Raw genomic sequence first — 21,219 nt, 5'->3', positions numbered from 1 at the left:
AGCTCATTGTAATGGGCGACTATTTGATATACAAGTGTTTTGAGTTGAGAGCTCCGTCACAGAACCAATGAAGCTATTAAGTTGAGGTACTACTGTACTGAATTTGGCAGTTTCACTAGCTTTTAACTATAATCATAAAAGTCAAAAAATGAAGACATCTTCAAATATTTCATTCTTTGTAGTCAATCCATAGCAGGATCTTCATAACATACCCGAGAAATGAAAACAAACTCTGTGTTCTTCTAAAACGGTCTGTTTATTTAATGCTTTCAAGACAATTGGTCCACTTAAGTATTTATTAACTTCCAACCAGGGAGGGCAGAAAACAAATCAATAAAACATAAAAACAGGAAAACAGATATCATAAAATACAGCAACGAAAAAAACCATAAGAGGCCTTGTTTGTCCACTTTCTTATTACAACCCTGGTTTTCTTTCTTCTTGAAATGAATTCAAATAACCAATAATGTCCAAACCGATAAACGTGTGAATCATTATAGGGACTGTGTTGGCGTGTTTGGGCTGGGACTCAAACAAAAACGGAAGGTTCACATGACTATCAGTGGAGCTGACGTTTTTCTGTGGCTTGGAGGCAGAAAAAATACAATACATATTTGTATAAGAACATTATTCATACTTCTATGGAAGGGTGAAAGATGGTATTAACTGTGGATGCCTCCAAAAAAAAACACTGTAAAAAAAAAACAACAACAAAAATCAGTGCAAGTGAGGAGTTTTAAATCTGCCCAACCCAGTCAACCAAACCACTGAAAACACCCCTCGCTCTACCATCACTTATCTAAAATTACCTTAGCGGGGGTGTTTACGTATTATAATAGGTTATCAGATATCATATACTGTATATAGTAAGCAGGATTATACAATAAAAGGAATCTTTTTTTAATAGGTGTACTATATCGAATAAGGCGCTATGCAGGAGTATATAAGCCTGTATGTATGCTTAAAAACGGCGCAGCACAGGCAGTAAGCAGAGAAGTTTGTCCACGATGCATAAGATTCTTAAAATCGTTAACAGCAATCCTAAAACCGGTTCTAGTATGGGGAAGTCCACATTTGTCTGCTCACTGCCTCCCAGACAGGTTGTGCATGCTGCATACACACACGCATATTTACCCGTCATATTCATACATGGATACATATATAGGTATACATTGCAATAAACATACATATATCAATAGCATATAGAAGAGAAATAGTCAATAGCAATCATTATCGTATTTATAATACTATTGGGGAGAGTAGTGTACGAATACAATCCTCAAAGTAGCTAAATAGTGGGCTGTTCCAGACCATGGCTCGTTAGCACAGCAACACAACTTAATCCAATTAATCTATTTTTCTTCCCTGCTTTTAATCCTCATACGCAACAAAAACCTGGCCTGGAAGAACCCACGCAGAAGGAAAAATTACAACATAAAAAAAATATAAAGAAAAAACACTATAGTAATCTAGTTCAGCGATACATGTCATATAGTACTTCAATAACAAGAACTATGTAATCAATACAGGTTTGTCGGGTTATATATTTATTAAGCTTAGTTGCTAAGTTATCATTTATTATTAGTAGTATAGCATTATATGTAAATATGTTGTGTGTATGTGTGTGTATCAACATTGTATAGGCATACATCCCTTGTGTCTGTATGCATATTAAAGGCATGAATGAGATGGCAGGTAGATATCCTGCGTGTGTTTGTTGCTCATAGGCACAAAAAAAAAAATGGTGTGGTTCCCCGAATGTTGTTCTTTGTTCGACCATCGGGACCACAGATGATATTTTGGTGGATGTGAGGAAATATTTACCCCAATAGGACTGAAGGCGTGTCAACTTGCCTTAATGTTCAAAATCACAATCAACAAGAAAATATAATTTCAATATTCAATTCATTTATTCTAGGAATGCTTTTCAGCTCAGGCTAGTTAGCCTATGTCATTTTTCTTAAAGTATAACAACAGAATATTCTGCCTGGGGGCTTGACACGTTGCTTCAGTCCGATTAAAGTATTAAATTTTTTTTATGTCATGATTCTTTGTATGCTTCAGCCATTAGCACTATGTACGTTACTTTAGTGCATATGCCAGGATGAATTTAAAACAAAGTGGAAAAGGGGTGTAAAGAGGACCATTATTTTGCTCACGATTTTGGAAATGTAAGAAGACTTACATACCTCTTACAACAACAGCATAATTTTGGATCAATTATAGTTCCCCCCCCCCATTTTAAAGGCTCGTGCAGGCATTACATTCAAACTGCTCTACCAATATGGCAGACGATATGAGGAAGCACACATTCCTGTTAAAATATTTTGACACTCTTGCTGTTATTGGTTGTACAGTAGCTTCCACACCTGTTTATGGTATTCATTCCCCCCGCGTATTTGTGGATTTCTTTAGATTTATTTAAAATAAAAAAGAGTGAATAGTGGCCTAAATAGAATGTGGTTTGATGGCACCATCTTCTATCTATATGAATCCAACAGAGGGCACTGTCTCACAAGTCAAATACATTCAATATTTTCCAGCAGGAAGATGCTTTACATCATATGCAGGTATTAATTTGTTAATGTGTTTAACTTAATGTTAACATGCATTTAATAACTGTGAGAGACTATGGTATCACAAATAGGCTTTTTTTTTTAAAGGGCTTCTATTGTGCGAGACCATTATTCGATTATTTGTGGTCCCGGAATGTAACCACTACGGATAGCAAAGGATTTACTGTAATGCAGCTGTACGAGTGTGGAGTGTACACCAGGGCCTTCTTTTAAATAGCCATTAACAACACTAGGAGCTTTTATTTTGGCACTTCTCGGTCAAAATGTCAACTTTTAGCATGAGAGCTCCATTTTTCATGATACTTTTTTCCAATTGAACAATGAGAACCACGGCCAGCGTGCTCATTTAAGAATTGCTTTTTGCTGCGAGGTTTTAAAAACAAAAAAATAACCTCATAAAAAGGAGGTGCCTGGTGGACACAATTTTTAGCATGTTATCATGATCATACTTATCATACCTACAGTACAAAGGGACTCATGGGGAACATAAAGGAAGATGCTGCTGAAACAAACAAAGCTTCCTCCAAGTACTGATTGATGGTTATTGTGTGGCGTAAATATGTAATACAAGTGTGTGTTTGTGTGTTGTATTTGTTACATCAGCTCCCATACGGCCGGCTGGCTGGCTGTTAGGAGGTTAAACTGGCAAGATGACAGACTGTTCAGTTGTAGGTGGTGGGACCGGCTGCTCTGGTCTCTGTTGACAACGATCAGCCGACTGGAGTCTCAGAGGTCGTCTCCATCGGACAACCGCCGGCCTCCCTGAAACACACCCACACGTATGTATATAAATTTCTGCTTAAGTCAATAGAATAACAACTTTGTGGCCATTTCCAACAACAAAGAAGGCGATAGGTGAGCAGATAACACAAAAACTACTAACCCGGTCCATAACTTCAGGAAAAAAATTATTTAAAAAAAAATATACGAATCCTATTCAACTTCAATTTAGTATACCGTATGTGTGTATGCAGAATCAAATGCCGAATCTAAATGCAATACATTTTAAATAGTTTAACCCCAATCTGATCCAGATTGTACATTTTGCAGCAATCTGACATGGACAAATGTACTGATGGTATGAGATATTTAATCCAGACATGATTAAATATCTCAAATCAAACTAAAAACTAAATCTTATTTATACACAGTGTAGGGCTGGACAATCAAAAATTTGATTTCGATTATGGCTTCCCACGATCATGAAAGTATAATAATCGAAAATAACGATTAATGGGCCGTGCAACGTGCATGCAAATTCCAAAGCTTGTAACGGTGAAACGGATGAGGAGCAAATGAGTGAAAAAGCATATCTACTATAAATTTGGGATCTTACAATGGTTGCTACTTATTATTTGACACATCGCTAGCATGCCTAAACAATAATCATTCAACTCAACAAAAAAATAAGGCAAATGATTTCCGCGTTGACCTAACAGCAGAAGGAGTTAAAAATAAATAAAATAAAACTGAATCCTCTGTTAAATGCAGAATATCACGGAAATGGACATACATGTGAGTGAAATGCTGTCATTGTGAGAAGAAGTAACATTTGTTTGGGAAAATAATTTGTACGGGACAACTCATTCATCTCCTTAACCCACAACTGCCCTGTCCTTAATGTCGCGACGGTCACTTGAAACAGCGACTAAACTACAAAGCTAAAACTAGCAAGAACAATCCATACACCCACAACACATCTTATCTGCTTGTGTTTTTGTGAACTACATCATCCATGTAAGATCAACTTACAAATATGACAGCAGTCGTCTCTCTCTCTTATTTTTTTTACATTTTATTTATTTATTTCTTAAAAACAGCCTCAAAGTCACCTCTCCACGTCAAGCTGAGGACAACAGCTCACTTCCCCCCTTCACAATAATAGCGCGGTGCACCACATCCGGTCTAACTGCGCTAACAACTTAAACGTTTAAAAAAAGCTAAATAAATATTAAACACATTTATTATGCTTTGACCTAAAATACTGGTCAAAATTGTCCAAAGATTTATTGCACCAATAAATGTGAGCGATTGTGCATTTAAATAAACATTTTATAACATTTTATTTGACACAAAAAGCACACAATCTATGGTGGTTAAATAAGTGCAAAAGGTAAAAAAACTGATTTAAAAGCAAACTGGAAAAACAGAATTGTATTGTTTTTTTATATTGCTATTGTTATTTAAATTTATTGTTATTGCTATTGCTATTATTTTACTTGTTGTGGTTTGTTTGTTACTAATTTATATCCGTTTTTTTAAACTATATTTAAAGTTGAGTTTTGGTGGTACAATAAATTCTCATGTTTTCAAATTAATTAATAATCGTGTAAATTGTGATTACAATATCAATCAAAATAATTGTGATTATTATTTCTGCCACAATCTTCCTAATACAGTGGTACCTCAACTTCAGAGGGCTCCAACTTAAAGAGTGTTTTGATAAGAGCTGTCTCTCAACTAATTGTTATGCTTTAAATTGCAATCCCGCCAATAGTTGGTGTATAAACTGTCACAGTGAACACCGTAAAATTTGCCTGAAACATCTGATCTTACTCACTTGCATTAGCTTTTAGCTGGACATCGACATAACTTTAGTTTTTCAGCAATGGGAAGGAAGAATGTGAGTGTGAAGGACAGTGATGAGAAACGTAAGTGGATGAATTAATAGAATTAAAAAAAAATCTTTAAACACAAATCAAGCTTGTCGCCAACTTGGTGAGCGTATCACTGCTAGCCTGCTCCATACTGAAGCAGAATAATTTTAATGTCAGCCAATAATGTTAAAATAATACCTAATGGGAAATATTTATCCATTAAAATTTGAAAAAGCGGAGATACTGTACCTACTCAGTGGCCTAGTGGTTAGAGTGTCCGCCCTGAGATCGGTAGGTTGTGAGTTCAAACCCCGGCCGAGTCATACCAAAGACGATAAAAATGGGACCCATTACTTCCCTGCTTGGCACTCAGCATCAAGGGTTGGAATTGTGGGTTAAATCACCAAAAATGTTTCCCGGACGCGGCACCGCTGCTGCCCACTGCTCCCCTCACCTCCCAGGGGGTGAAGAAGGGGATGGGTCAAATGCAGAGGACAAATTTCACCACACCGAGTGTGTGTGTGACAATCATTGGTACTTTAACTTTTTACTTTTTACTAAAAAAAAATAAAATTTAACCAGGAAAAGCTTATGTCATTTCAAACAGTTTGGTAATTGTCTTGTTCCGTGCTGTTAATTTGCTTATTTTATGTGATACAATTATTTTTAAATTAAGTATATATTACTCTACTTAAGATGGGCATAGTTAGTTAAAAATTGCACTTAAATTAGTCCTCCTTTGATTACATCTTTTGCGGTGTAATATTTTCAAGCTATAAAATCATCAAATTAGATGATATTTTATTACATTTTGTTCTAATACATGCAGATGATTTGGGATTATTAATATTTGAGCTTGTTTATTTGTTTTTCCAGTAACATGTTCTGCAAGGAACCAATTTTGTACTCTCATCACCAAAGCATAAAGCAGACGTATTGCTTTTTACACTCACAATAATCAAACCCTTGACAGAAGAAGGAGATAGCGGTTCAAGGTGATAGTAATCACTCACCATGCTCTCGCTGTAATCTGCTGTTATGGTGACCTGCTTGTCCTCGGGGGGCGGGGTCACTGTCGAACTGTCTGTGCGTCTATTCTGATTGGTTAGCTGCAGCCACAGCTCATACATTTGTTGCATGTCTCTCACTACATAGAAGGGAAAGAGACAAAGAGGAGTGAGATCTCAGGGACACCAAATGTGGCTTTGCAAGGCAACAATCAGCGGCGGCGAGGGAAAAACTTGAATTTGTAGAGGATTTAATTGTAGGCTGAAGTGCAGTCATCATGATTACAAATTAATAAAATGATGCATGAAAATGAATTGGTGTGCAATAGAATGAAAAGTGCAGCTTACAACTGTTGTTCTTCATGTACGTCCAGACGTCCCTCTCCTCCAGGCTGTGGGCAAACGAGCAGTTGCCAATATAGTGGCACTTTTTCTGCTTCATCACATGCACACACATCTATATGAAAGGAAAACAATTATGCCGATAGTTTTTACATACATTTGTACATGAGTTTTGATTTATTTATTTACATTTTAAGCAGGGCTGTTAAAAATAACAAGTTAACTCGTGATAAATCACAATATATAATTACACTAATCATGTATATATGCCAATTAATCACGCAATTTATTATGACTGTACATGCTCGTTTACCTTGACCTATATGCTCAGTGATCAGGTCAATGCACTCCGAATGGTGTGAGAGCTGGCAAATTTGAGTCCAGATTACATCCTGATTGGACTTCAGATAAACTAAGGTTTAAGGAAATAAATGATGTGCATTCATGTAAAACATTCTGAAAGAAATGTTTGTGTCCAAATATTGTGGTCTTTATTTAAAGTAAATTAAATTTATGCAGGTGAATAATAACCTATGATTAGTCCAAATTCAAAAGTGTGATTAATTCGAATGACGAAAATAATCATATGACAGCACAAATTGTAAGTTATCAAAATAAGTTGTAAAGAAAATCAAGTGAGGCAAGTTAAACTGCTTTTAAAGAAAGATATAAAAGGTAAACAAAAAAATTACAAAAACTCCCAAGATTCCAAAGGGTTTTAATTGGTTGCTTGGGTAAATCATAAAAAGCTCTACTGGTTCAAATATAAATAGACATAAAAAGCCAACAACACCTGCCCCTGTCAGCTGGTCTCAGCAAGGAAGGAGAAAAGGTTCTAAAGAAAGACCAAGGGGGCAGTGGCACACTCACGTCATATTGCTGTGGATAGGTGCGTGAGAATGGGAGAGGACGAACAACAACCCATTTCTTCTTCTCAAAGGATTTCACCAGCAAGACCCGACGCTCCTTCGTCCAGCTGGTGCACAGACAAATTATAAGTCAGGTGGTTTATTACTGCATGCTGAAATACCATTGTGTGTTCCAAGCACAGCCTCACCTGTGTCTTGCTTTGGCAGTGCAGTATTTAAGATTCTTGTCAGGCTCGTTCACCTGACCCTCCCTCCAGCATTGGCCGCACACAAACTTCATTTTCAGGTTGAGCGGACGACCCCGGGGCGGGCCGCCTCCCAACGCGCCCAGGCCTCCCATGGAGTGGATGCCACCGCCCATGCAGTCTCCTACATTGCCGCCTCCCATTCCTCCGATCGATAGGCTGCTGCTTGGGTGTGGAATATGGATGGGCTGAAAAAGAGGGAAATTAAATAAGTGCATTGACTGTGCCATTATACAGCTCCACATATATTCAGTTTCCTACCCTCTGTTGCTTCTGTGCATTCTGTTCCAGCCTTTGCCAGTGTCTTTTGGACTCCTGAACCATCTCTTCATGGGTTATACCTGCAAGAAACAGCATCATCCCTTAATAGAACTTAAAATTGTTGTTTTGTAAATATAGGAGCAGGCATAAATATACTAATAATGAATTAATAATAAATAATAAATAATAATAATAATAAAACTGTATTAATAAAAATACCAACTAATGATAATTTTAACAGTTTATTCACCTGTGTGATTAAATAAGCTCTAGTTGCAAGCGCTATATTAAACATTTTGACTTTACAAAGAATATTCAGTTTATAAATAACAATATGTCGTGTAGAACTGCACCACATCATAGGGGTGGGCAGTTTAATACAAATATCAAAAAGGTATTGATACCCTGGGTCATATCAGCATCGGAAAAAAGTTGAATGGATGCTTGCTTTTCAAGTGGGCAACCAAGTTTGTGTTTTTTGTTGGCACCATTCTCGCGCAAATTCGGAAAACTCGCTCCTCAGTGTTGATGGTCTCATTTTGTTACAAAGGTTTAAAACTGAAATATTCCCACACTGGTGCAGTTTCACTTGGTTTTGCGCCCCTTGAAGCCCGCAAACACACATGCCCATGGCGGTTATCGACGCTTGAAAAATTACCGACTTTATTTTCATTTATCGTTCGGTTAATTGAACATATCAAGTATTGGCCCAGGCCCAACCGCCGCCGCATGGAACGGAGGTCTACCACCATTAACGACTGAGGCGACTTCGGCATGCAAAAGGAAGAAGACAAAGACCGCGCCTAGAAAATGATGGTACTTGGCATTAGATTGATACCAAAATTTGCATATCACACAAACCAACTGCATCAAACTGATTGTCATGTAGCCATATAAGTTTGTCCATTTACCTGTGTCCTGCTGCAGCACCCAGCATTTGAGCTCTATGACAGAGTGTGCAAAGGAGCAGCTGTCCTCACGCTGGCAGCCGTAGCGAACCTCGTGGCGGCACACATCAAACTGGCAAAGCGGGTGGAGGGGACGCACCTTGCTGTAGCGCACATTGGCCGACCTCACCACATGCACTAGGCACCTGCAATGAGATTTGTGTTAATTCACATGACTTTATAATGTGAATTATGATTGGTCGAAAAGCAGCACACTCACTTGTTATCGTCAAACGGGTGTCGAGCTGTGAGATTTGAACAGACTGACAAGTTTTCTTTGCTGCGCTTGCTGATGATTCGGGGCTTACTATCAAAACACTCCTGCAGAAAGAGGAATGTCATACAAGAAACTCTTATCTGCTAAGCGTGAGGAGAAAGGACTAATTAATCTCACCTCACAGAGGAACATAAACATGCCCATGTGGAGCTGCAGCAGTCTGGTAACGCTAAGTGCACGTCTCTCCGTGCTACCCAGGGGGTCAAAAAGCAGCTCTCGGCTCAGCGCGCCCTTCCTCTCTTGTGTCCAAACATCGATTTCCTCCTGGCAGTATGCAAAGGTGCAGTTCTCGCCGTACTGACACTCCTGGCGCTCCTGCACCTCTGTGAGACATTAATATAAGGGGATATGGAAAGGTGGACATAACTCTGCTTTACTTATTTGTGAACATACCTTTACAGAGAACAAAGGCCCCTAAGAAGTTGTTCCGTGCAGGCCTGGGCCGAATCCTCTTCCAGGTGGGGTCGTCTGTGTTTTTCAGGCGACACAGCAGGACATCCCTCTTGCATCGATGTGCTGCCTCTGGTTGATATTTGTAGTCCATCACACGTGGACCTGGATGTGTAAAATGTACAAAACCCAGAACCAGTGAAGTTGGCACGTTGTGTCAATCGTAAATAAAAACATAATACAAGATACTTAACGTTGGAACTGGTAAACTTTGTTTTTGTTTGCAAATATTAGCTCATTTGGAATTTGATGCCTGCAACATGTTTCAAAAAAGCTGGCACAAGTGGCAAAAAAGACTTAGAAAGTTGAGGAATGCTCATCAAACACTTATTTGGAACATCCCACAGGTGAATAGGCAAATTGAGAACAGGTGGGTGCCATGATTGGGTATAAAAGCAGCTTCCTTTATGAAGCGTCAAATACGACAACTGCGACTCCGGATTGTTGAACAACTTAAGCTGTATATCAAGCAAGAATGGGAAATAATTCCACCTGAAAAGCTTCAAAAATTGTTTTCCTCAGTTTCCAAACGTTTACTGAGTGTTGTTAAAACGAAAGGCGATCTAACAATGGTAAAAATGCCCCTGTGCCAACTTTTTTGCAATGCCATTAAAATCTAAGTTAATGATTATTCGCAAAAAAAAATTGAGTTTCTCAGTTCGAAAATTAAATATGTTGTCTTTGCAGAGTATTCAATTGAATATTAGTTGAAAAGGATTTGCAAATCATTGTATTCTGTTTTTATTTACGATTTACAGAACATGCCAACTTCACTGGTTTTGTACAATGAGACAATTTCTTGCTTCATTATACTAAAATAGCTAGCAATCGCATAACCTAACCTATTCGGCTATAACAGGCATGGCAGGCCTGACGGAACTCATGTGTGCCAGCCAGAGGATTCCTTGACAACATGGAGAGGTTTGTTCCTGGACCATTCTGAAGACGAAATGAATGCAAAAGATATACCTTGTTAGTCAGAAATGGTTACTTTGACAAAAACAATGCAAATACTTCTAGATCATGTGACTCACTGCTTGTGCAGAGCTGTGGTTGCGCAGCCCAGGGATGAAGCTGTGACACACTCGTCCCCCTTCAAGACCACAAACACAAAATAATTGGAATGCTTCTTTAACAGTTCACATGGTTTAGCAAACATGCAGTGAAAATGTAATGCAACACTGTAAATGAATACCGGTTTTGTATTAATTTAACCCAAACTTCACTCACCAGGGAGAGTGTACTCCGATAAAGAGTCGATCCCACCAGCGATGACCCCGGTCTTCCCGTCTCCGTCCATCGCTCCAGTTGAGAAGCTCCCTCCCAGAGCGTCCTGCGCCTGGGTGGAACCCTGGTCTCGCTGGGCCAGCGGCGAGTAAGCTTCCAGGGGTGGCATGTCACTGATGGAGGTGCCGAAGAAGGTAGGGGCAAGCTGGGATGACGGGGCTGGAAGGTTGGGGGAGTAAGGAGGGCGCAGGCCCACGGCAGTGTTTGGAAGGTTAGTGGGGATAGCGCCTTGGACTGGACTCTACACCGGGATAAAAGCAAACAGAAGTAATCATCACCTTATTTCCCATGTGGTATCCCTACGGAGGCCTGTGATTGGCTGATTCACTAATTACTGTGTGTCATCTCTTGTAATACAATATATGTACAAGTGTCAAATAGATATTTCTAAGGCTGTCAAAGTTAACACGTTAACGAGGTAATGTACCTTTCCTTTAAGGACACTAATTTTTTTACACGCAATTAACGTGTGTGCGTGTGTGATCGTCAGTCCAGCCCGTGGCGTGGGAAGATGCAGCTGTTGCGTTAACTGAAACACTTCATAGTGGCCGGATGTTTTACAGTAAATAAAACAGACTGCATCAGTTCAAGAATGTTAAAAACAATAAATGACTTTATTCCCTTTTATTGGTTATATATCTTTCTAATAATGGGATGTATGCCATTTACATGAAAATACCTCAAGTTACTGTAACGGCCTTTCTCAGCATTTTCTTAGGTGATCATAAAAATATTAATATAGTCATTAATTGATTATAGGGCCTAATTAATTACCGGTAATCTCTTCTTTTCCTAATCGCTTGACAGCAATGTATATTATTAATTAAAATACTGCACTGAAATAAAGCAATGTTTTAATATTTTAGACTAATGCTCACTAAGCTAGGTAAATGTGCACAATTTATGACAATTTCCCACACCATTTCATTGCACTGATGTTTATTGTAAATTATCAGTTATTAGTACTACTATAACAGAAAATACAATTTAAAAAATATTTCATTTGTCTTGAAAATATTTTTGTATAAACATGTCTTAGAAAAGCGAGGTTGTCTTATATGTGCGATAACCACCCACCTCGCTGACTTTTTTGGGGGTGCATTCTAGGAGACTGTCAAGCTCATCCTTGATAACGCTGTTGCATTCGTCGATGTGTTCTGAAACGGGGACAGAGTACGGCATGGGCGGCAGAGACTGGCTGCTAGGGCTCTCTGAGAGGTCAGTGCACGGGGTCACGACTGAGGTTGTGGGATCGTCGCTGACCGGGATGGGCGTGGCCAAAGGTGCAGGAATGCATTGTGCACTTGACATGTCTGCTAAAGATGTGGAAATAAGCATGTGAGGGTAAAAAGCATGTGTGGTTACAGGAGCAAAGACGGCATGTTTGCAGACTTTGCTTTTTGTTGCTATACCTGGTTCCATGTCACCTAAAGACTCCAGCCCATTGGAGGACAACTACAAAAAAGATCATCGAATTAGCATTTCTTCTGATCTTCAGCATCAATGAACTGAAACATGACCAAATACCTCTCCAGTAGGTGGGGATGTCTCGCCAAGACTCTCTCCTTCTGTGGCAGTGGACTCAGTCTGGTGGCTGACGTAAGCTTTACGGCCCTTCAGTCCAAGTTTATTAGCAAGTTCCTGGGCCAGATCGCTCACCTGGCTCTCCTAGGCAAAAAAACGCCAACACAAAATGTGTGAGCTGGGTCATTAGTCAAACAGAGGCTATAAATACAGAGGTTTCTGCAAGGCAAAACTAAGATACAATAAAGTGAAACCAGTTTGTCACTCTGGCAGAAGTCAACATTACCGAAATCAATAAACAATCTAAAACACATCTACTTATGAGTTTCACCAAATAAATAATGAAAATGGGCGATAAACTTTCAGATAACCTTCCTCCATTTGTGCATGTTTTCATTAGTATTGTATTTTGTTTCCATATAATATTTCATACTCTTATGTAACATAGGTGCTTCAGTTATTTAGTTGCATGTCTTGACTATTCTGACCATAAAGCTGCCAAACAAGTGGAAATATTTCTTACGGTGGCTAACAATCTAAAAAAATAATAAACATAAAAATGTATGTCCACTTAAGCCGGCACTTCTTAGCAATTAGAAGAACGCAATGGACTGGCACTTGATGAGTTGGTCGACATAGTCAAGTTGTTGACATAAATGAGATCAACTTACCGGTAAGTAGATTATTCTGAAATCATCTGTATTTAACCTTTTCTGTGTTAATAACTTACATTTGGTGCAGTGAGAAGACATTTGGTACCACATTCGTAGGCCTCACGGAGTCGTCCTAAGTCTCGCAGGCAGAGTGCTTTGCGATACAAAGCCCTGCGACTGCCTTCAGACACAATAAGTGCACTTTCACAGTCCTGAAGCCCACGTTCAAACTCCCTCTGGAGGGGAAAAAAAAGTTATTAGAGTTGTGCTTTAAAGGGGAACTGCACTTTTTGGGGAATTTTGCCTATCGTTCACAATTAATATGAAAGACATGACGACAGATGTATTTTTTTTAATGCATTCTAAATATTAAATAAACAGAAATAAAAGTTTGCTTACAGCGGAGCCAAATGGGAGCTCCACTATTTCGCCAATAAAATCCTATAAATAACCATTCAAAAAGCGGCAACAATACTGCATTTACATTTCATGACGTTAATATTAACAATGTATTTGTGATATTGTTATTAGAAGTGCTAACGCAGGTAAACTGTAGCGGCATCGTGATCACAAGCACGTGTCCCTATGTTTACATCATCAAGTGGTCTGCTGCTTCTTCCTTGCTCCCTATAAGTTTATTCTTAATTATAAATCATGCCTCTCACCTGCACAGAAGAAGTCTGGGTAAGTATTCCGACAAGTTGGAACACTATGACAGCCATTTAGGAGCCAAAACTGGCAAGGACGACACAAAAAGACACCTGGTCCCCCCCGCCTCACCCCTTTTCTTCATGAGGATTATGAGACATTCCTCACCTAAATGAGAATATATGACCATCCTGGCAGGCGGCATCCTAATGACAGCAGACTTTGTACAGTAAGTGATGTTTTATTATGTCTGTTGGCTCTCACTAAGTCTGCAGTGAGTAGTAATCAGTAATGAAGAAAGAAAAGAAAAAAGCAAACCATGTGATGCGTTTTTGAATTGAATGCGCCGCGCATGCTTGAAATGATCAAAATACGTAAGTAAATATTAAATGTTATTCTAAATGTACCCGTTATGACAAAAGATATATAGTTACATCATGTACATAAAACCTCAATGGAGTTGTTTGGATGTTTTTTTAAGGGCTTTGTAGGCGGAATTGTGTGGCTCCCATAGGCTCCATTGTAAGCAAACTTTTGATCGCTTTTATTTAATATTTAAAACGCAAACAAAACACATTTGTCGCCATGTCTTTCATAATGATTGTGAACAATAGGCAAAACTCCCCCCCAAAAATGCAGTTCCCCTTTAAAGGGGTCATACTATGATTTTTTTCTACATGTAAAACACTTCCTTGTGGTCTACATAACATGTAATGGTGGTTCTTTGGTCAAAATGTTGCATAGATTATGTTTTACAGATGATCTTCAAGCCGCTTTCTGACTGTCTCTTCAGGATGCGCCGTTTTGTGGGCGGTCTTATTTACGTGGCTCCACTTTGACACAGGCTTCTCCCCGCCATCTTTGTTGTAGTTTTTAGCGAACAAAAACAAAAAGCAGAAATGTTGATACCAATAATTTGTGATAATATGCTATAAACCTTTAACACAAAGCTGACAATTGTTTTTATTTAAATATAAACAATGTCTGGTTTTACTTTTTAAAATATCAAAATGGTCCCTGCATGCTTTAAATTTTCAGTACATGGCCCTTGGTAGAAAAGGTTTGGGCAGCGCTGCTCTAGTCTAATGTATCACATAAATGTTCAATATTAATTTGCACCATTAAGTACTATTAAAGGTGTTTGCAACTTGCTCAAAAATAAATTTTTCAAACCAAAAAATACAAAAGTAGAAAACACACCACCGGCTAGTTTATGTTACCATTAGAAGTTTACCAGAACATATATATTTCTAAATGTCTATAATTTTTATAATTACTATTGAATAAAATATGCTTTTCGGCCCAAGGAATGAGTCTTGCGTCTTGTCCACACATACACACCCAAAGTGTGTGCACACACAAAAACAGTCCAAGAGAAGCAATTTGCCGCCATGTTGTTATGATAGGCTATACATTCAATGATAGCTAATTTTAGTAGCTAAACTAAGCCAAATCGCTGTCATTAACTGACAACACACAAAGCTATTACATGTGCATAGGACGTAGTTTATGTCATTAGGTGCTAAAACGATATAATGCTTACAATACTTTGGAAAGTAAGCACCCTACAGGTTGCAAACAACTACAGGTACTTTATTTCTCCAAGTTATAAGTCTAACTGATTTTTCTCTGCATTTTGACCTTTTGTGCACTTGTAAACATAAGTGTACAGCAGGGGTTTCCAAACTTTTTTCACAGAGGGCCGCATACTGAAAAATCAAATGATGTGGGAGCCATTTTGATATTTTTCACTTTCCAAACTACAGTGTAGTGTACGGTATACTGGTACTAATAAAGTACCGCAATATAATGGATTGAAATCGGTACTATACTGCCTTTGAAAAGTACCTGGTACCATTCTTTCATCTGAATGCCGCTGTGCGGCTGTGACTACAGAGCCGAGGCGCATGGTGTTGAGTGTGTCAAAACGCACACACAAAGTGCATACAAGCAATAACATCTTGGAAAGGAGGAATGACAAAAAACGACAATTCTACTGGTTAATGAAGAGTGTGCGTGAAGCGCAATATGGAAGTATTTGGGCTTCAAAACTAACAATAAAGGTGACGCTTTAAACAAGGAAGCAAAGCACTTCAAGTGTTTTAAAATACGCCTCACCAAATGTGGCGCTTAGTATTACCATCTTTGCTTCAAACTTATGTAAACATTTACATACTAAGCATTCAGATCGGCACAAGGAGTTAAATAGTGACAGGTAATAATGTAGTTATTACACCTGTCCTGCTGTTCTGCTCTGGTGCAGACCGTAGTAAGAGAGCACAGGACAGACGTTACCTTCAGGGTCGATGTTTTTGTTGGGTTAACACACTTCACTTTACATGGCAATGGGTCTACTAAGCTCCGTTTCCAGGTCAGAATGACGAGGCCGCCAATTTGTGACAATCTGGTTGCTTTATTACCGGTAGTAGTTTTGCGGGACACAACCAGACCCGTTCATCCTTCTACTGCGCAGTGCAGCACTACCTCTCTCTCTCTCTCCTTTTACTCGTCCACTCAGTCACTGACGTCACTCAGACAACACGTTGCGATTCTCTTAAACACACATACACGACTCTCATAAGTTAACCAGCTCCCCTGTTGTGCACATGTATATACGTAGACACGCACACAGCTGCTTCGGTTGATGCCAATTATTAGCAGAGTTTAGTCCCAAGTAACGTCAACTAATGCAAGTGAAAATACTGAATTTTGTAACAAATTGCTACAATTTGTGTTTTGTCTTTAACAAATATGTGTTTTACCTGCTACATAGCTTATCTGGGTACATCTATCCATAGTTTTTTTTTGTACTTACTAATAATTGTATTTTTTCTTAAAGCATAGACCAGGATTTGGAACCATAAATCATGAAGCATTTAATATAATGTCAATAAAGCTTTTTATTATATTCTAACCTAGTCCTTGATTATGACAGACTATATGTAATATGTAAAATTGTAAATTGTTCTTTGAGTGCAACAAGAAAAGCCCAATGTGTTTAATGCCCTTTAATTTATATTTTAAACTTCTAAAAATGTTCTTTGAGTGCAATAGGAAACATATGTTTCCTGTATTGTAAGATTTTCTGTTCAAATAAAGCCAATATTGACATTTTTTGTAGTTCTCTTTATTTTGAAAAGTATCAAAAAGTATCTACACCGGTACCAAATTATTGGTATCAGGACAACCCTACTACAGTTGTACCTCAGCTTAAAGGGGGCCTATTATGCAAAACAAACTTTTCTTACCTATTGGTGCCTGTATTTGTGTATTTAGGGCCCGCACAAGTCCCGAAAAAATTCAAATCAAACCATGAAAGCATGTTTTTTTTAAAAACAATACTGCCTTCCTTCATACTTCCTCAAAACGAGGAATTTGCCCCATTTGTGACGTTTTCCAATTGGTGACGTCAGCGGATATATTCATTTATTGTGCGAGTCTGCCGTTGTAGCTCGACGTAGTCGATAAGTTCCTTCTTTTGCATCTATCGTGTTGTTGTGGGGCAGACTGGCTCCTACATTCACATGCATCCTCCGCTGTTACCATTTCTGATACAATGTTGCGTATAGTTCTAACTTAGTAGACTCCTATGGAAGCGCTAAAAACTACAACATGGCTGACAGTAGAAGACGCAGTCAAAGTGGAGGCAAGTAAATAAGACGGACAAAAAAAAACTGCATCCTGATAAGACATTCAAAAAGCAGCTTGAAGATGGTCTGTAAAACAATCTATGCAAAATCTTGACCAAACAAAATGTTATATGTTATGTAGACCACAAATAAGTGTTTTAAATGTAGGAAAAAAAATCATAATATGACCCCTTTAGGAGTGCCCCAACCGAGAAGTGTTTTGCTATAAGAGCTGTCTCTCAGCTAATTGTATATTTTGTTTTAATGAGAGATGTTGATTTGAAACAAGTGTTGTGAGTTAACAGCTTTGTCACAGAATTGAGATACTACCACAGTAGTTCAATATATGGATTTAAAAAAAAAGAAAAAAACAGCCTGCATTATCAGCTTTGTGTTTACATCAACGTTGCATCTCTTTTCTCTAATATTACACTTGTTTGCTCTTGTATTCCACTTCTTATATTTTTTCTTTAGTAATAGTATTTTTAAAATATGCTGCGGACTATTAAACCCCTGGTTTAGAGCTCTGGGAAAACGTTCCACCTCCCTCACCAATTTGTAGAAGGCAGCAGCCCTGTTGACATAGAGACTCTCCAGCAGCTCATGAGGGATGATGAGTGCCTCAGCCTGGGCGTAGCGGGCAACACTGATCCCTTCGCTGTACTGCTGTGTTGACTGACGAGAGTCCCCGTCCCGAAAGCAAGCATTGCCCTCATCCAGCAGGTTACACACCAACTGGGTCAGAAAAGCCTGAAAGAAAAAGAGAAAAAAAGTGAGAATGAGCACATTATAAAACAAAACTAAAACTAGTTCAGCTATTGCTTGTATGACTTCTTCCCAAGAGTGAAAACTAGTGGTGGTCAACCACTGCTGTTGTACAGCAAGCAACGCACAAACTATCTGAGTACAAAAGAGGCTTAAAACTTCCTGCAAAAAGCAGATAAAAGCAAAAAAAAAAAATCAAACTACACAATTAAATAGATCCCTATACTTTACTAAAAAAGATTTGTCAAGTGATATTAAGAATTATACTTTGGTCGCGTTCCCCGACATATCGAACTATTGTGCCACAGATGCCATTCTACACGACAAAACAGATGAAAACTTGGAAAAGCATGGAGGTCTACAATGCATTTGTGTATGCCTGGGTCAAGGACATTGGTATCAAGACTATCCCGGATAAATATGCATCGCCTTTGCTCGTGTAAGGTTGTATTTCATGATTTAACTTCGCGTCTACAGTCATGTCTGTTGTTGCACGCGCTGTTTATGAGTAGCGTGTTTTTCCCCGTTTTTATCAAAATATAACTAGAGAACTCAATATTAGCTATGTGCACATGAACACATTTAATCAGATTAAAAGCCTACCGGGAATACAAATGCTTCATGTAAACATGCCATTCAGAATATTCTGACCCGATCACACACGTTCGAATCAAAATTTAATTTCGGTCAAAACAGGTGGTTTATGCCAATATTCATTCGGACTGTAGCACATGAAAGCATATCTTCCGAAATTCGGGTTGGAATCATCCTTACAGCGCATGTCTTTGATGTCAGCTATAATTTGGTGGTGGAGGGGGGACTAAATTTAATAGTCTCGGAGTGAAGGGATTGTCTTGCTGCTGTCTCCACCCATTCAACATGTACAGAAGTAGCATTGTATAAAACAAAAACAACAGTATGGTCTGGAGTGTCATGTGTCGCTGTAACAATAAAAAATGGAATCCAGTTGTTATCTTAACGAGCGGTTTTATTCATGACATTGCAGCTACTCCAAGTGCTAACTGCTTGCCTCAGACATATACACAAAAACGTCGAAACATGAAGACGTGCGGCAACTAATACATATTCCAACATAAATGGCACAGAACAGCTACGTTTCGAAAAGAGAGTGTATTATGTGCAGTGTTTCCTATACATTAATTTACTTTTCGTGGGATGACACAAGATAGATAGATGGCACATAATTTGTCATTGCACTTAAAAATACAACAAAATTAAATTTTAAGCTCAGACCCATTCACGAGCAGACATACACTGCACTGGGTGACAGAACAGGACCACAAATGGGTCGCCGGTAGTAGAGATGGGGAAAAATAGTAAACATGGGAGGAAGAGGAGGGGAGGAGGAGAGAAAAAAAAAACAAGTCCTAAAACAAACTAAACTTCAATTCTAAACTGAACAACTAGGGGGGTGTTAAGGTACAGACCAGAAAAAAAATTCCATAGTAAGGCTGGGCGATATGGCCTTTTATTAATATCTCGATATTTTTAGGCCATGTCACGATACACGATATATATCTCGATATTTTGCCTTAGCCTTGAATTAACACTTGATGCATATAATAACACCAGTATGGTGATTCTATGTGTCTACATTAAAACATTCTTCTTCATACTGCATTAATATGTGCTCATTTTAAACTTTCATGCAGAGAGGGAAATAACAACTACCGGTAAGTCAATTTACCAAAACTGTATTTATTAAACAGTTATTAAGCAGTGGCACAAACATTCATGTAAATTCCAAAACAGAAAGTGCAAGATTGTCAAAGACATTTCAAAACAAGCTATTAGTGCACTTTTGTGCATGATGTCACTAAGATGACATATCTAAACAAAATTAAACTAAATTAAAGTGCACTTTTTGTACAGAACGCCACTACAATAGTTTAAAACATATAAAGTGCACTTTTGTGCATGATGTCACACAAGATATTTCAATAACTGTCAAATAAAAATGAGCTGCATAATAGGAAATCAAACAGTGTATGTCCTTCGCTATGTGGTAGGTTACTGTGGACGTTGTTTCCTTCTGTTTTAGACAATTTTTTTTAATACGGTGTACATGTGGAAATGGTTGCTTGGGCATTTTGTTGGCTGTGGCACCGGCCAGAGATGTTGACATGCGGAGTTTCAAGCACTCCTCATTCTCTAGCGGGTGACTTTTCAACTGGTGCTACAAATTAGCAGTAATGCTACTTTTTGTAGCAACGCTTTTGCCGCATACTTGTAAAACATCTTCCCACTTGAAGCCAAACCACCGCCAGTCGATGAACTCCGTGCTGTTTTTCTTGGGAATTAATTCTTCCTTCATTTGTTACCAGATTCGCACTTCTTTCTCTCGTATTACCACTCGCACCGCTCCGTTAGCACCACTGCTAACGTTACCCGTGTCTCTACCTTTGCTCGGCGAGGGCGTGTGACGTTGCACGCGCGACAGTATGTGACATATGTAAGAAAGTGTACTTGTTTTAATTCTCTATGAGAAGCAGAGACAAGAAAGAGTGAGAAACGCCTGTACTGTAATTGCCCGCAGCTAAAAGCAACTGCGTGAGGACGTATACTCGAACATCACAATATAGTCATTTTCTATATCGCACAGAGACAAACCCGCGATATATCGAATATATCGATATATCGCCCAGCCCTATATGCAAGCCTTTGTTAGTTTTGGTTAATGTTCACGTGATTCAGCGAATGTGAGGGGCGTTAAGATAAGCAGATTCCATTGTAGCAATATGATGTGTGTGACTAGTGCATAGTAACAGAAATATTCAAACCTCATAATTCCCTGGCTCTGGGAAAGGCAGTGAGGACCTGTGAACACACAATATACTGTAGTTACTGAAATCAACAATGGCCTCAAAGACTTTAACTTTAGGTAGAATTGGGCCTACTGGATAAAACTCATGGCTTTCTGGATTTCCTCTCTCCGCTTCAAGCGATCAGAGTCCATTGCCTGAGGACAGAAACAGATTAATGATGGGAAACTTGATTCCTTTTACTGACTCAAGTTCTTATGAGTCACTCACTGAAGTAATACAGATACTCTCGCCACAAAGAGCAAGCACAGAAACTCGAACATGTGCAACAAGTCAGGTACTCTAATCATTCGAGTTTA

At 38.7% G+C, this 21,219-nt stretch overlaps 1 protein-coding gene across 2 annotated transcripts in view; it reads right to left on the bottom strand.

The window, feature by feature from the left end:
- Positions 1-243: 243 nt before the first annotated feature.
- Positions 244-21,219, bottom strand: part of zc3h7bb (zinc finger CCCH-type containing 7Bb) — a 26,086-nt gene continuing 5,110 nt past the window's right edge. Inside the window, exons 2-21 of one of the 2 annotated variants that reach the window (XM_061967346.2) lie at positions 20,996-21,057; positions 20,879-20,915; positions 17,865-18,062; positions 13,113-13,271; positions 12,386-12,526; positions 12,271-12,313; positions 11,936-12,171; positions 10,802-11,099; positions 10,606-10,664; positions 10,414-10,510; positions 9,515-9,676; positions 9,239-9,444; positions 9,065-9,165; positions 8,809-8,990; positions 7,898-7,977; positions 7,580-7,824; positions 7,393-7,498; positions 6,529-6,637; positions 6,187-6,320; positions 244-3,338 (exon numbers count right to left, since the gene is read on the bottom strand). In XM_061967346.2, coding sequence (XP_061823330.1) covers positions 3,303-3,338; positions 6,187-6,320; positions 6,529-6,637; positions 7,393-7,498; positions 7,580-7,824; positions 7,898-7,977; positions 8,809-8,990; positions 9,065-9,165; positions 9,239-9,444; positions 9,515-9,676; positions 10,414-10,510; positions 10,606-10,664; positions 10,802-11,099; positions 11,936-12,171; positions 12,271-12,313; positions 12,386-12,526; positions 13,113-13,271; positions 17,865-18,062; positions 20,879-20,915; positions 20,996-21,054 — 2,688 coding nt within the window. In that variant the 5' untranslated portion in view covers positions 21,055-21,057 and the 3' untranslated portion in view covers positions 244-3,302. Of the gene's footprint in view, positions 3,339-6,186; positions 6,321-6,528; positions 6,638-7,392; positions 7,499-7,579; positions 7,825-7,897; positions 7,978-8,808; positions 8,991-9,064; positions 9,166-9,238; positions 9,445-9,514; positions 9,677-10,413; positions 10,511-10,605; positions 10,665-10,801; positions 11,100-11,935; positions 12,175-12,270; positions 12,314-12,385; positions 12,527-13,112; positions 13,272-17,864; positions 18,063-20,878; positions 20,916-20,995; positions 21,058-21,219 lie in introns of both variants that reach the window. The other variant, XM_061967345.1, reaches the window with a different exon arrangement.

Source organism: Nerophis lumbriciformis, linkage group LG11 (genome assembly GCF_033978685.3).
Source record: "Nerophis lumbriciformis linkage group LG11, RoL_Nlum_v2.1, whole genome shotgun sequence".
NCBI lineage: Eukaryota > Metazoa > Chordata > Actinopteri > Syngnathiformes > Syngnathidae > Nerophis > Nerophis lumbriciformis.
This window is presented reverse-complemented; position numbering and strand designations above follow the sequence as displayed.